This window comes from Oncorhynchus gorbuscha, linkage group LG11 (assembly GCF_021184085.1).
Source record: "Oncorhynchus gorbuscha isolate QuinsamMale2020 ecotype Even-year linkage group LG11, OgorEven_v1.0, whole genome shotgun sequence".
NCBI classification, from domain to species: domain Eukaryota; kingdom Metazoa; phylum Chordata; class Actinopteri; order Salmoniformes; family Salmonidae; genus Oncorhynchus; species Oncorhynchus gorbuscha.
This window is the reverse complement of record NC_060183.1, coordinates 39184059-39200327: the sequence shown is the minus strand read 5'-3', so window position 1 is coordinate 39200327 and position 16269 is coordinate 39184059. Positions and strand designations below refer to the sequence as shown.

Below are 16269 nucleotides of genomic sequence, written 5' to 3'. Positions count from 1 at the left end.
CACACACACACACACACAGTAGAACCGCATGATCCAAAGCCCATCAGCAGCGTGATTCATGGTTATTTATTGAATGTCATTATTGTTCAGGAAACCGTCAGCTCAGCACCTGCACATCAAATAGGAAACCACAGAGGAATGGCATTTTGCCAATAATGTGATGGAGGCTGCTCGATAGGTGGCAGGTAGCTTAGTGGTTAGAGCATTGGGCCAGTAACTGAAAGTGTTCTAGTTCGAATCCCTGAGCTGACAAGGTAGAAATCTGTCGTTCTGCCCTGGAAAAAGCAGTTAACCCACTGTTCGTAGGCCATCATTGTAAATAAGAATTTGTTCTTAACTGACTTGCCTTGTTAAATAAAGGTTAAATAAATTAAATAATCCACTGCAACTTACGATTAGAAGCTTGGCCTTCTTCTCCTAAGTACTTACTTCACATATGAACTATGCTGTACAGTACTTAAAAACTTGAAAAAGGAAGAGAAATTGCGCAATATTTCACACACCAATTTAATCTGGAATTACCATTACTTGTATTTGGAAGCCATGGATTCAGAGTATCTGTTCACCACTGGCAGAGCAAACCAAATCACATTGTGCCCCAACTCAAAGTTTGTGTCCCAAATGACACCCTATTCCCTATGTAGTGCACTTATTTTGACCAAGGCCAGTGGGTACACTAGGGAATAGGGTGCCATTTGGGAGAACGCTAAAGTAGACATTAATCCATTGGCTTACAAATGACAGACGTCCCCTCCCTTTGATTGTAAGTGTGGGTAAGGCTGGTGGATGTGGAAAGGCTAGTAAGCTCTGACTGAGGCATTAACACAGAGTGTAGAAAACATTGTGAACACCTGCTCTCTCCATTGCATAGACAGACCAGGTGAATCCAGGTGAAAGCAATGATCTCTTATTGATGTATCTTGTTAAATACACTTCAATCAGTGTAGATGAAGGGGAGGAGAGGAGACACGTTAGAGAAGGATATTTAAACCTTGAGACAATTGAGACAGGTATTGTGTATGTGTATCATTCAGAGGGTGAATGGGCAAGACCAAAGATTTAAGTGCCTTTGAATAGGGTATGGTAGAAGGTGCCAAGCGAATCGGTTGGTGTTAAGAACTGCAACACTGCTGGGTTTCTCATGCTCCGTGTGTATCAAGAATGGTCCACCATCCAAAGGACATCCAGCCAACTGAGGGAAGCATTGGAGTAAACATGGGCCAGCATCTCTGTGGAATGCTTTCAACACTTTGTAGAGTCCATGCCCCGACATACTCAATATTAGGAAGGTGTTATTTTTCTCTGGTAGAACCAGGATTCAAATTATATTTGAAATAATTTCAAATACTTTTATACAGTGCATTCAGAAAGTATTCAGACCCTTTGACTTTTTTCCACACTTATTCCACATTTTGATACGTTACATTTTGATACGTTACAGCCTTACTCAACCATTGATTCTTGATTCTTCCACAATACCGCATAATGGCAAAGCAAAAACAAGTTTAGAAAAACTAGCTAATTTATTAAAAATAAAACATAAATTCCTTGTTTACATAAATATTCAGACCCTTTGCTACGAGACTCAAAATATAGTTTCCATTGATCATCCTTGAAATGTTTCTACAAGTTGATGGGAGTCCACCTGTGGTAAATTCAATTGATTGGACAATCTTTTGGAAAGACACACACATGACTATATAAGGTCCCACTGTTGACAGCGCATGTCAGAGCAAAAACCATGAGGTGGAAGGAATTGTCCGTACAGCTCCGAGAGGATTGTGTTGAGGCACAGATCTGGGGAAGGATACCAACAAATGTCTGAAGCATTGAAGGTGCCCAAGAACTCAGTGGCTTCTATCATTCTTAAATGGAAGAAGTTTGGAACCACCAAAACAGGGAGGTGACCAAGAACCGATGGTCTCTCTGACACAATTCCAGAGTTCCTCTATGGAGATGGGAGAGCCTACCAGCACTCCACAAATCAGGCCTTTATGGTAGAGTGGCCAGACAGAAGCCACTCCTAAGTAAAAAGCACATGATAGCCCGCTTGGAGTTTGCCAAAAGGCACCTAAAGGACTCTCAGACCATGAGAAACAAGATTCTCTGGTATGATGAAAACAAGACTGAACACCTTGGCCTGAATGCCAAGTGTCACATCTGGAGTAAACCTGGCACCATCACTACGGTGAAGCATGATGGTGGCAGCATTATGCTGTGGGGATGTTTTTCAGGTGCAGGGACTGGGAGACTAGTCAGGATCGATGAAAAGATTAACGGAGCAAAGTACAGAGAGATCTCAGACTCACCTCAACTTCCAAAAGGACAACGACCCTAAGCACACAGCCAAGACAACACAGGAGTGGCTTCAGGACATGTCTCTGAATGTCAGCCAGAGCCTGGACTTGAACCTGATCGAACATCTCTGGAAAGACCTGACAATAGCTGTGCAGCGACACTCCCCATCTAACCTGAGAGAGCTTGAGAGGATCTGCAGAGAAGAATGGGAGAAACTCAACAAATACAGGTGTGCCAAGCTTGTTAGCGTCATACTCAAAAAGACTCTAGGCTGTAATCGCAAAGGTGCTTCAACAAAATACTGGGTCTGAATTATTTTTATTAAATTGTAAAAATAAAAAAGAAACAGTTTTTGATTTTTCATTATGGGGTATTGTGTGTAGATTGATGAGTGGAAAAAACCATTTCATTTTTGAATAAAGCTGTAACAAAATGTGGAAAAAGTGAGGGGGTCTGAATACTTTCCGAACTGTATGTGCTTGATTTAGCTTGCCTGGTTTAATGGACCAATTGAATAGCCTCAAAACTGTAAACCCCACCTATCTGGCACTCCCAGGGCAGGCTAAAGATAATCTGGGTTAAGTTCTGGATCCATACATGTTAAGAGAAGAGAGAGAAGGAGGATCTGAACCGGGACGAAGAGCTCCACCCTCAGTATTCTTTTCAAGTTACGGGTAAGTCTATCAGCCAAATGTCCCTTCCTCTTCCGGAATTCAAAGATACTAACATCTGCGAAATCGTGATGTGTCCAAAGCACTGGAACTAATGCTGCTCGTTATCTCATGCATTCCATTGTATCATGACAAATACACAGTACCATTTATGTTTACATAGTCTGTCCACGAGAGATTAGGCGAGAGTAAACACTCAAAGTATTTGAAACATTTTGAATAGCATTTGAACCCAGGTCTGGTGTTTTTCCGTTCCTCCAATGAGGGAGATGTAGCAGCCTGAAGCAGCTGGATTTTCCTACCTACAAATAATTGGCTGTTGAGTTGCAGATGGATGTGACCGTCGGCGGGGGCCTTCTGTGTGGTACCCGGGAAAGAGTCCACACACAGTGAAGCCTCTTTCACGTTCCGCTCCGCTCGAACGCGGTGCCACCTGTCGTCGTTTAGCGCCATGCCGCCCGTCTCCACACGCACCTCAAAGGGGCCATTGCCCACGTCAAACGAGAAGACGACCTCCATCGGAGCTGTGGGAGGGATGGAGAGAGGAGGATGGGGGAGAGAAGGAGAGATGGTCAGACACACCAGATGAGTAGCATTTGGATGGGTGGTTAAATATCCCACTAGCAGAGAGTAGTAGCAGAGCTTTTTACAGCCAAATAACTATCAAATGACACCAGAATGAAACCCCCTGGACATCTCAATATTTTCCGGACATTTTATTTCCGATGTCTATAAAAATCCTCATCTGGCCCCTGCGAGCGAAACCTGACAACATAATAACTTTCACTGCTCAGACAAAATCATATGACTTTCTTTTATTTCACTTTTCTGTGAAGCATTGTTGATTGAATGTGGTGGTTGCTTTGACCTTGAGTATCAACAGAATAAAGAAATATTAGGTGTTGTCATGCCAATACCAGTACAAAGTGGCCTTACGACATTGTGTTCCAGTTCTATTCTCCCCGAGATCTATCACCACATGTATACACTGAGTGTACAAAACATTAGGGACATGTCCTCAGAACATCCTCAATTTATCGGAGCATGGACTACAAGGTGTCGAAAGCATTCCACAGGGATGATGACCCATGTTGACTCTGATAATTCCCACAGTTGTCTCAAGATGGTTGGATGTTCTTTGGGTAGTGGACCATTCTTGATACACACCGAAAACTATTGAGTGTAAAATACCCAGCAGCGCTACAGTTCTTGACACACTTAAACCGGTGCGTCTGGCACCTACTATCATACCCCGTTCAAAGCCACACAAATCTTTTGTCTTGCCCATTCACCCTCTGAATGGCACACATACACAATCCATGTGTCAATCTCCTTCCCCTTCATCTACACTGATTGAAGTGGATTTCACGTGACATCAATAAGGGATCATAGCTTTCACCTGGATTCACCTGGTCAGTCATGGAAAGAGCAGGTGTTCCTGATGTTGTGTACAACAGGCACATCCAAATCATCATTTACAGCAAAAATATCCATTGCTGACCTGGCAGTTGGCTCCACTATGCAGTAGCTATCTGTCTTTTTCCCCCCTTGAAAACATTTGTCAGGCATTTTTCATTCATTCAGCGCATATGTTCATACAGGGCTGTGTAATTGATGCTCCTCTTGCCTGCCCATCTGTAGGATGATGGGATCTTATCTGAATGGATCATGTTAATGAATAGGATTTTGGAAGAGCTCAGGGCAGCACACAAACGCGCACGCACACACACACACACACACACACACACACACACACACACACACACACACACACACACACACACACACACACACACACAACACACACACACACACACACACACACACACACACACACACACACACACACACACACACACACACACACACACACACACACACACACACACACACACACACACCACTGTGCATAGGAAGCTGAGGCCAGGGCCAGAGTTTGTCATCAAACACTTCTCTGGTCTGCATGGCGGCGACAAAAACTCAGTGAAAAAGCTAATCATCTATTCTGATCTCTTTAGTATTCACTGCACATCTAGCTTCCCCTTCTGCCTCTTAAGAAGACACACACACACATACACACCAATGCCAACGCACCCACAAGCACACACCTTGTCTGAGGGAATGTGACGCCAATGGTAAGGTTAAAAAATAGCAACCACATTCACAGTTCAATAAATTAGGGGGTGAATGTAAATTGTTTTATTTCCATAGGATATACTTTGATTAAGCCTGAAGAGTCAGCTGTGCAACCGTTACTAGTCTACATGGATGCTCAATCGATAACATCGTATGGCTGTGACCTCACAACAAAAGACACGTCTCTCTGTACAATAGGTACATGTCATGCCGTGTCCCCAGTAATTCAGTATGGTGGAATTCAGGGGCTTTAATCAAGCTCTGTGATGTCAGTGATGTGTACAGATATAGGATCGTAATTTGATCACCCTGTCGCAGGAAAACAATCATGCAATGCAGGACATGTAAAACATGTAGTGTATTTGAGGTTTAAAAAGGCTTCTGAAGTTTAAGTGCTATATTGAAATTTCAGGCTTGATTTTCACTTACGAAGAATGTATCAATAATCCACATTAATTATAATCCACATAATAATTCACATCTTCTGCGGGATAATTATTCTGCTGTAGAAAACTGGCTCAAATTAAGATCCTACATCTGTAGAATGGGTCATTACAGCAGGAACATACCCCTGCACCCTGGAAGGTCTCTCTATGCAGGACTCCCATCCATCACCCCTGGCTATTGTCTCTATAGACAATAACATCTAGCACCGCGACAACAGTGTTAACATTCCGCTACAGATGTCCCAAAAAATCTGTCCTGACAATACAGAATAGAAAAGGCTTCTTCCCTCCTAAATCGGCATCCTCCAATTGCAAAGGCTCATGGGGATTCTACCAGAGTGGGGATTAGTTGTCATGGGACCAGGAGAAGGCATATGAAACAATAACAGTCACAGCGCCAGACCATCATTTAGAGACAAAACTTCTTACTCCGGACCCATTATAATGCAGTTCTATCTAAACAAGAGTCAACATAAATGAAGTATATCAGCTCCAAAGTCTGTGCTTCGCTTTAACAATGGCAGTCTCATAATTTCCCCAAGGAGAGTATGCTCATGATGTCTGTGTAGCGCCGCAGCCTCTCTCTATCATATGTCGTCTCAGAAAAGGAGTTTCACGCTTTACCGCTGCTTCACAAATAGACCAATAGAAAGCACCGCTCAGAGTTATTAGAGCTTTACAATCTCTGCAACTGCAAATATCTCTGACAATGAGCTGACCTAATAAGCCAAATCATGTTCAATGCCACGAAGAAAGATGATGTGATGCATTCAAAAGCCAAATAATGTTATAAGACTATTCGGAGATGTGTATTGCATCCGAGCTGAATCATTTTCTAACATCATGGTCGAGGAGGATGTGCATTGCATTCAAACTAAATCAAGCTAACACCATTCAAAGATGTTAAGGCCTCATTGCATTCAAGCTAACTTGTGCCTAACACCTTTGGAAGATGTGTATTGCACTCAAGAAATTGTAACCCAAATTCAGGACCTATTACATTCAAGATGAATGCCGTGGTCTCTCCGCAGAAGTTCAGTGAATTTTAGTGAGTGCAGCTTCTCCTTTCCCAGTCTATATGCCTTTTTGAACCCTGCACCGAAACACTTGATCATGAACCATAGAGTCAAGCATTCTCTCCACGGTGGTATCATTCACTTTACTTACAGCTGAGTTCAACCCGTATGAAGTCTTTAATGCCCAGGTTTTCCAGGAAGACCCCTGAAGAGGCAGTGGTTTTGAACAGGAAGGAGATGTCTGCACTGAGCTCTCCGTGGAACGTGGGGAAGTGCAGGTACGATGTCTCTTTGTTGAAGAACGCTGCGTTCCAGAAGTTCTCTAAAAATACAAATAAAACGAGGCAAATAATATATATTAATTCAAATGTATACTGTTTATACTTTTATACAGTTATGTTTTTTGTTGTTGTCTTCTATGCTGTTGTACATATTGTATGCACCAATCCTTGAGCAAAAGGTTGCTAATTGCAAAAAGGGTCTAAATAGACTGAGAATTAAATAAGAGTATACTGTCCCCAACTCAGTCCATTACAATGAGCCATTGAGTCTGTCAGGCACATAAACAAGCCAACCGTTTCTACTAATTAGTCTTAATAATATTCCACCATCGTTTCCCCCATTTACGTCTAATTTACTAAGAGTAATATTTGTAGGTAACTAAGGCTGCAATTAGGAATAACAAAGAGATGGGGATTATTTCATTATTGCGTGATTAACAACAACGACTACCTACTGCCATCAGCATAACAACATAGAAGAGAGAACATTATTGTTTTTGTTACAATTCTGCTAATGTGGTATTTCCCTACACATAATTAGACGACGTGCATAACCAGAGTGCGAGAGGAAGAGAATGTCGCACTACCATCAAACAGGTGTGGAACGAATGACTGAGCTGAGAACTCAGAGTAAAGCAGCTGGTAGTCTATTGCTATGCGCAGGTCGTTTCTCTGCATTTGTTTGAATCACAGCCTGTGTGTACTGCACATACTCCATTTCCATATAGGACATAATGGACGGATAGATTAACTGACATATCAAAAGCAAGCATACAGTATTCAGTATGACCCAGTCAATGTATCTGGGGAGGGTCAGTAATGGAGTAAATAATAGACTGATACAGTAAAATCACTGATTGATATAATATTTACTATCTAACCCACACACAGGAAGGCACTGTGTGCCAAAATGTTAGTGCTGTCCAATAAATCATTGGGAGTATAGATAGTCACACACTCTATCTTTACTATTTTATCACTTGGTACTTACTGTCTCCATGACATCTAAGTGGGCTGACTCTATAGGCTGCCTCTGATTCAGGCCTCTGTATATCCCCCACCACCACCCATCTGACTGGTAGATTCTCCTTATGGATGAGCAGGCCAGAGTCAGCAGCCCTGTTGGAAATTAGGGCAGGTTAGCATTTTTCATCATGAATCTTGTTCTGCAGGTAGAGTGGTCACTAGCTGACACAACCACAAAGTCGTAAAATCTGATTTTAAACCTAACCATACCCACATTGCTAACCCTAATACTAACCACATTTTTGTTTTCCTTCATTTTTACAATATAGGCCATTTCGACTTTGCAGATGGCCTATCTAAGGGGAAATCGCTTAGTTCACCCTCCAGCACAATAAACGTAAACTTGCGAAATAAGAGAGGTGGTAGGCGTTGCAACAACATAGTAACAACGTACAACGTAAAAAAAACTGTTTAGTGCATCAGACTTGTGTTCAAATAGTACTTGTATCTCGTATCTTTTAAATACACTGAACAAAAATAAACACAAAATGCAACAATTTCAAAGATTTTACAGTTCATAAAAAGACATCAGTCAATTGAAATAAATAAATTAGGACGTAATCTATGGATTTCACATGACTGGGAATACAGATATGCATCTGTTGGTCACAGATACCTTTAAAAAAAAAAAGTAGGGGCGTGGATCAGAATACCAGTCAATATCTGGTGTGACCACGATTTGCCTCATGCAGTGCGACACATCTCCTTTGCATAGAGTTGATCAGGCTGTTGACTGTTGCCTGTGCCTTCTCTTCAATAGCTGTGCGAAGTTGCTGGATATTGGCTGGAACACGTTGTCGTATATGTCGATTCAGAGCATCCCAAAAATGCTCAATGGGTGACGTCTGGTGAGCATGCTGAAATGTTCAGCTTCCAGGAATTGTGTGCAGAGCCTTGTGACATAGGGCTGTGCATTATCATTCTGAAACATGAGGTGATGGCACAACAATGGTCCTCAGGATCTTGTCACGGTATCTCTGTGCATTCAAATTGCCATCGATAAAATGCAATTTATGTTCGTTGTCTGTAGTTTATGCATGCCCTTACCATAATCCCACCGCCACCATGGGGCACTCTGTTCACAACGTTGACATCAGCAAACCGCTCGCAACGCCATACACGTTTTCTACCATCTACATGGTACAGTTGAAACCGGGATTCATTCATGAAGAGCACACTTCTCCAGTGGGCTAGTGGCCATCAAAGTTGAGCATTTGTCTTCTATAATCGGTTACGACGCGAAACTGCAGTCAGGTCAAGACCCTGGTGAGGATGATGAGAATGCAGATGAGATTCCCTGAGACGGTTTCTGACAGTTTGTGCAGAAATATTTTGGTTGTGCAAACCTACAGTGTAATCAGCTGTCCGAGTGCCTTGTCTCAGACCATCCCTCCGGTGAAGAAGCCGGATAGGGAGGTCCTGGGCTGGCGTGGTTACACTGACAAATTCTCTAAAATGACATTAGAAGCGGCTTATGGCAGAGAAATGAACATTCAATTCTTGGGCAACAGCTCTGGTAAACATTCCTGTAGTCAGCATGCCAATTGCATGCTCACTCAAAACTGCAGTGGCATTGTGTTGTGTGACAAAACTGCACATTTTAGAGTGGCCTTTTATTGTCCCCAACACAAGGCGCACCTTTGTAATGATCATGCTGTTTAATCAGCTTCTTGATATGCCTAGCAAATATGCACAATATTTGAGAGAAATAAGCTTTGTGTGTATGGAACATTTCTGGGATCGTTTATTTCACGTCATGAAGCACGAGAACAATACTTTACATGTTGCGTTTATATTCTTCTTAGTATACTTTAGATGCAACTGATTAACCTGGTTTATGGGAACCAATGAAATAGTCCCAAAAGTGCAAACCTAGCACATCTAGCACCACCAGGCAGGCTCAATCAAGCACTCAAAGTATTTGAAAGAAAACAAATATTATTTGAACCACAAGAGGTTGGTGGCACCTGAACTGGGGAGGGCGGGCTTGTGGTTATGGCTGGAGCGGAAAGAGTCAAATGGTATCAAATACTAAGCTACACATGGAAACCACGTGTTTGATGCCATTCCATTTGCTTCGTTCCAGCCATTATTATGAGCCATCCTCCCCTCACCAGCCTCCACTGATTTGAACCCATGTCTGCAGTCCATAACAACTTTAGAATAGGTAATAGAAAAGGAAATTGTGCAAATACTAACAAACATCATCCAGATTATGTTCATCTTTATTTTCAGATGCTGTTTGAGTTCTTGCAGGCTTACAACACTATAATTATATCTACAAATATAAATGCCGGCGAGAGAACAAGGCCCTTTCTGAATAAGATTAAATATTGAATGGAGAATCTCAGTCAGTTGAGTTCATATAGAGTACCACACATATATAAGGAACCAAAAACAGTATATAGGAAAGAGGGTAAGGGAGGAAAATACATAGGATCAGGTAAAGGAGCTGAAGAGTAGTGGTGATTGTTTATTTCTTCTTCTGAATGGCAAAGTGTGCGAGAGAGAAGAAGATAGGGAAAGAATGAGGAAAAAAAGAGAGATCGAAGGAACAATGGAAAAATATATAGAATGAGAGTCGTAATTGGTGATGGTATTGTACCATTCTTTGCGGTCAGCGTCACAATTGCAGTAGTGGTCTGAGTCGATGCAGTTACCCTGAAGACCGCAGCCACACTGCTGGCTCCCTGGTACTGCCCCGCCCCAGTACGTCTGTGGCTCGTCTGTCCGTCCCACCCACCAAGTGAACGGAGATCCATCTGAGGCACACACACACACACACACACTTATTCAAAACCCCTACAGACTCCAAAACTCGTTGGGCTCTAATGTAAAAACATTAAGCTCAAGGTATTGCAAATGTCTTCTAAACAGATCGAACAAGGTGTGTTTTACCTAGAGACCAATAAGTGCTATTTGCAATGACAACACTGATGATATATAACAGATGCACTTTCCACAAAAAGACTGGAACAAGAGGAGAGTGAGAGTGTTTGATAAAGAATGGTTAAGTCACCAGTTTCGGACCTCCACAAAAAAAGCAGTATAGACTCCAAAGGGCTCCCAAAACTTGTCTGATCACGCTCCCCTCATTATTCTTCATTTGACATTTTTTCAGCAGGATTTATTTAGCTTTGACATCGTTTTCCTCTTCTCTCAGTCAGCCTCTACAGTAACGAGACAGCTAATGGACAGCAATTACTCTGTGAAGCTGTGCGTTGCCTCGTTTCATGTTCATTTGCAGGTCTAAAATAGTAATTACAAGGTTGACAAAACCACAAATGAATACCACATGGCAAACACCAATGACACACCAACAAAAAACAAAACAAAAAAATAGGCTAAAAGCTAACTCACTCAGTGCATGAACATGTAGCATTTCCAGAAATGGTGAATATTCTATCACAACACAATGGCGTTAGGCCTACATACATTACTCAAAGAAAATACATCTCCCCTCCAACCCCAAATTAGTTTGCAACAAAGAGCATAATAATCCAATTGTGACGTCTGCTTAAGCTCTGCGTGTGGCGTGCAGCACTCCCTTTCACAGAGTGTCTCCCAAATGGCACCCCGTTTCCTATATAGTGCAGTACTTTTGCCCAGAGACCTATGGGCCCTGATAGGGAAATAAGGAACAGGGAGTCATTTGGGACGCATATGCACCGACTCACAGCCGACCGAGTGAGCAGCTTTTTAATCATTCTGACCTTTATGGCTGGCTGGGATCAATACTGTTAATAAAAGGGCTTACCTGGTGTGTTTAAGAGGCGTGACTTTCTACAGTGGTAGAAGACTTCCTGCTCGCAGTGCTCCGCCTGAGTAATTATGGCTCCGAGCTGTTCAGCATCGGCCGAATAGTTAAAATAGGCTAAATGCTGATTTATCCCAGAGGAGGCCTTTAATTTGGTTAGCTCCGTGTTATTGTGTTGGATCACCATCCACGTTTCATCTGGAGGAGAATAGAGAGAGAGAGAAATGGAGGGGAACCCCTAAGATCATTTTACATCATTATGCAAATATTAATGATAACAAAGAAACTCTGAAAAATAGGGATGGGGTGGGTGGGAAGATGAGATGATTCCGATAGCTGCTGGTGCCAGCCCTGAAGGATTGGAATTCTGTCAGATCTGGGATCCCACCCAAAGATTCAGATTCCGTTTCAGAGTGTTTAATAGTCACATGGAAGTGGTTGTAGGTGTGATTGCAGGGTACAACATGCAGGACTAAGTTAAATAAAATCATGAAAATAGTCATAAAAAAACAATAATAGAAATAGCCCTATATACATACATCATAACAACTGTAGCAGGGATGAATGAAAAAATTTCCATTGGGGTGGAGGCAGATTAAAGACTGTTGAGGGGTGTGGGGGGGGAATTACCATAGGGGTAGCAGCATGACCATTGAGGGGGTGTGGGGACCAAGTGAAATAAAAACAATAACAATTTAAAAAAATAAATCAAAACTATACATATTGACACCTTCATCAGTGATTAATGTAATTGGGGTGGGGGCAGAGTAAAAGTCTGTGGGGGGTGGAGGATGTCCCTAGGAGGAGCAGCAGGTAAGGTGAGTCAGGGGTTCCCAAATGTTTTAACTCGGGGTAGTAGCGTGGGATTCAGCAACCTGATGGTCTGAGGGTTAGGGTTAGGGTTAGAAACTAATTGGCCAGTCTTCAAGTTTTTGCCACGATGCTCCTGTACTGCCCACGTCTCAGTGATTGAAACGAGGAGAACAGAGCATGACTTGGGTGACTGGGGTCCCTGATGATCTTTTTGGCCTTCCTGGTGTAGGTGTCCTGTAGGGTAGGCAGGCACGCACCCTCTGAAGCTACAGCTCACAGCTCAGTTACTTACTGAGAGCCATCAACTGCACCCTAAACGTGTCGATCTCTTTCCGTCAGGGAGAGAGATAGCTTAAGCGCCACTGGGGGGGGGGGGGCAATAAGCCAGTACCATACGCCAGTGTAGGTGGCCATTTAGTTGTACCCCACTTTACTGCTATTACAGCCTACACTCTTCTGGGAAGGCGTTGTACTAGATGTTGGAACATTGCTGCGGGGACTTGCTTCCATTCAGCCACTAGCAGTACTGTGGTCGGGAACTAATGTTGGCCGATTAGGCCAGTCTAGCAGTCGGCGTTCCAATTCACCCCAAAAATGTGTTCGATGGGGTTGAGGTTTGGGCACTGTGAAGTCAAGTTCTTCTCTTCAGTAAGGCTATTCTACTGCCAATGTTTTGTATATGGAGATTGCGTGGCTGTGTGCTCCAATAAAGGAGTGGTTCTGCAGGTGGTGACCACAGACCACTTCTCAGTTCCTATGCTTCCTGGCTGATGTTTTGGTCACTTTTGAATGCTGGCGGTGCTTTCACTCTATTGGTAGCATGAGACGGAGTCTACAACCCACACAAGTGGCTCAGGTAGTGCAGCTCATCCAGGATGGAACATTAATGCGAGCTGTGGCAAGAAGGTTTGCTGTGTCTGTCAGCATAGTGTCCAGAGCATGGAGGCTCTACCAGCAGACAGGCCAGTACATCAGGAGATGTGGAGGAGGCCGTAGGAGGGCAACAAGCAGCAGGACCGCTACCTCCGCCTTTGTGCAAGGAGTAGCAGGAAGAGCACTGCCAGAGCCCTGCAAAATTAACTACAGCAGGCCACAAATGTGCATGTGTCTGCTCAAACGGTCAGAAACAGACTCCATGAGGGTGGTATGAGGGCCCAACGTCCACAGGTGGAGGTTGTGCTTTACAGCCCAACACCGTGCAGGACGTTTGGCATTTTCCAGAGAACACCAAGATTGGCAAATTCGCCACTGGCGCCCTGTGCTCTTCACAGATGAAAGCAGGTTCACACTGAGCACATGTGACAGAGTCTGGAGACGCCTTGGAGAATGTTCTGCTGTCTGCAACATCCTCCAGCATGACCGGTTTGGCAGTGAGTCAGTCATGGTGTGGGGTGGCATTTCTTTGGGGGGCCTCACAGCCCTCCATATGCTCGCCAGAGGTAGCCTGACTGCCATTAGGTACCGAGATGAGATCCTCAGACCCCTTGTGAGACCATATGCTGGTGCGGTTGGCCCTGGGTTCCTACTAATGCAAGACAATGCTAGGCCTCATGTGGCTGGAGTGTGTCAGCAGTTCCTGCAAGAGGAAGGCATTGATGCTATGGGCTGGCCCGCCCGTTCCCCAGACCTGAATCCAATTGAGAACATCTGGGACATCATGTCTCGCTCCATCCACCAACGCCACGTTGCACCACAGACTGTCCAGGAATTGGCGGATGCTTTAGTCCAGGTCTGGGAGGAGATCCCTCAGGAGACCATCCGCCACCTCATCAGGAGCATGCCCAGGTGTTGCAGGGAGGTCATACAGGCACGTGGAGGCCACACACATTACTGAGCCTCATTTTGACTTGTTTTAAGGACATTACATCAAAGTTGGATCAGCCTGTAGTGTGGTTTTCCCACTTTAATTTTGAGTGTGACTCCAAATCCAGACCTCCATGGGTTGATAAATTTGATTTCCATTGATAATTTGTGTGATTGTTGTCAGCACATTCAACTATGTAAAGAAAAAAGTATTTAATAAGAATATTTCATTCATTCAGATCTAGGATGTGTTATTTTAGTGTTCCCTTTATTTATTGAGCAGTGTATATATAGTGTATTTGAGGTTTAAAATGGGTTTCAGAATTTTGTAATTTCAAATTTCAGACTTGATTTGTATATATCAACCCATACAAAAATGTCATTAATTATAATCCACAGAATAATTCAAATTTCCTGTTGCTGTAGGATTATTTTCTTGCTAGCAAACTGGCTCAAATTAAGATCCAACATCTGTATACATTAGGCAATGGTAGAAACTAAAAGAACAGTCACGGTGCTGCCAGTGGTTATGTATGCAATGCACTAATGTATGGAGAAAGGTAATGTATGCAGGGAAACCCTAACTAATCATGCAGTGGTCATAATGTATGCATGGAAACCCTACTGTAGCTCGTAATCCAGTGGTTTAATTAGCTCTGAAATGTGTGTGAACATCCTTTGTTAGACTGCCACCAAAACTCCAACATCCAAAAGTTGATAATGAAACAATATTTCTAACATAAAGAATGTGGGAAATGGTCAGTGGGGATAAAGAACAATCCTGTCAAAGTGTTTATTATTTTGTGATATCATTAAGGATGGTATAACTAAATAACTGTACCTCTGAGGGTGTACACATTCTAGTTGTAAGGATTGCATCTAAATGTTGTATAAAATATATGATTAAGTATGACAATACTTTTGTCATACTTAATAGCAATATGATAATGGCTTTTCATATAAATCAGTCATTAACCACGCCCACGTGAGCACAGACATTGTGTCGGCATGATGGAACGCCCCTAAGACCAGAGTGCTTAAAAGGACTCGCTAATGAAATTAACATTAGACCAATACATGCCGGATTGCTGCCGGCGTGTAAAGTGGTCCTAGCTGTACCCTGAATAATCAACCATTGAGACCAGAGAAGTTGAAATGGTTAAAAAGACTAGACCAAACATTCACAGTCTGCAGCTGTGCATGTAAAGTAGTCTCAGACATTTGACCAAAGACTAGAGGGAAGACAGATCCCTCTCACCAACGTGAGAAAGTATATCTGAAGTATCTATTCTAACGAACACTCAAGAACAAAAGAAGCCTACAACTAAGAAGGAAATTGTGACTTCTGGTGGACAACCAGAGACTTACATCAAACCACTTCCAATAGAACCATCGAGATCAACAGAGAGATGATGAAGACATCTACGAGTAAATATATACATTGCATTTATTTTCTGAATGAGTGGTCATTCATGTGCAAAGAATTCATATTCCCATGAGCATAGCTTCTAAGTGTATGTATGATAAGTTGAGACTCTGTCTCCCCGTCTTCTTACATACTCCCTTTCCATTGAGTAACCAAACAGTCATGCTTTGTTTAGTCCACTAGGGAAATGTTTTCATTGTATTATGTATGTAATCAATAACCTATGCTGTGAGTGTTTATGTATTCTGTGTGATGATTTAGTTAGTAAATAAATAATTAAGCCAATTTGTGTATCGCTGATTCATCACTTAGGTTAGGGTTCGTGCAGATATCCAAGAATTGTGCGATGTTCAGAATGAGACTGATGAGGTAATAATAAAAAATGTACTGTTATTGACGTAAGAGGTATTTTTGTATTTTCAGAGTTTAAATTGGGAGATAATAACTTGTTAAAGAACGTTTCCCATGGTGCTCCAAATTCCTAATGAGTTAATTGTTACATGATTCATTTAATTGAGTATCAATTAAACATAGTAGGTAATTATTTGATAAATAGCAGTCATCATATTAATTAATGATAGTCACATAACTACAAC

At 42.5% G+C, this 16269-nt stretch overlaps 1 protein-coding gene across 1 annotated transcript in view; it reads right to left on the bottom strand.

Annotated features, from left to right (window-relative positions):
• LOC124047774 (contactin-associated protein-like 4) overlaps positions 1-16269 on the bottom strand; it is a 212085-nt gene that overhangs the window by 40362 nt on the left and 155454 nt on the right. Inside the window, 5 exon segments of the mRNA XM_046368083.1 lie at positions 3272-3493; positions 6719-6889; positions 7840-7967; positions 10480-10636; positions 11632-11829. Coding sequence (XP_046224039.1) covers positions 3272-3493; positions 6719-6889; positions 7840-7967; positions 10480-10636; positions 11632-11829 — 876 coding nt within the window.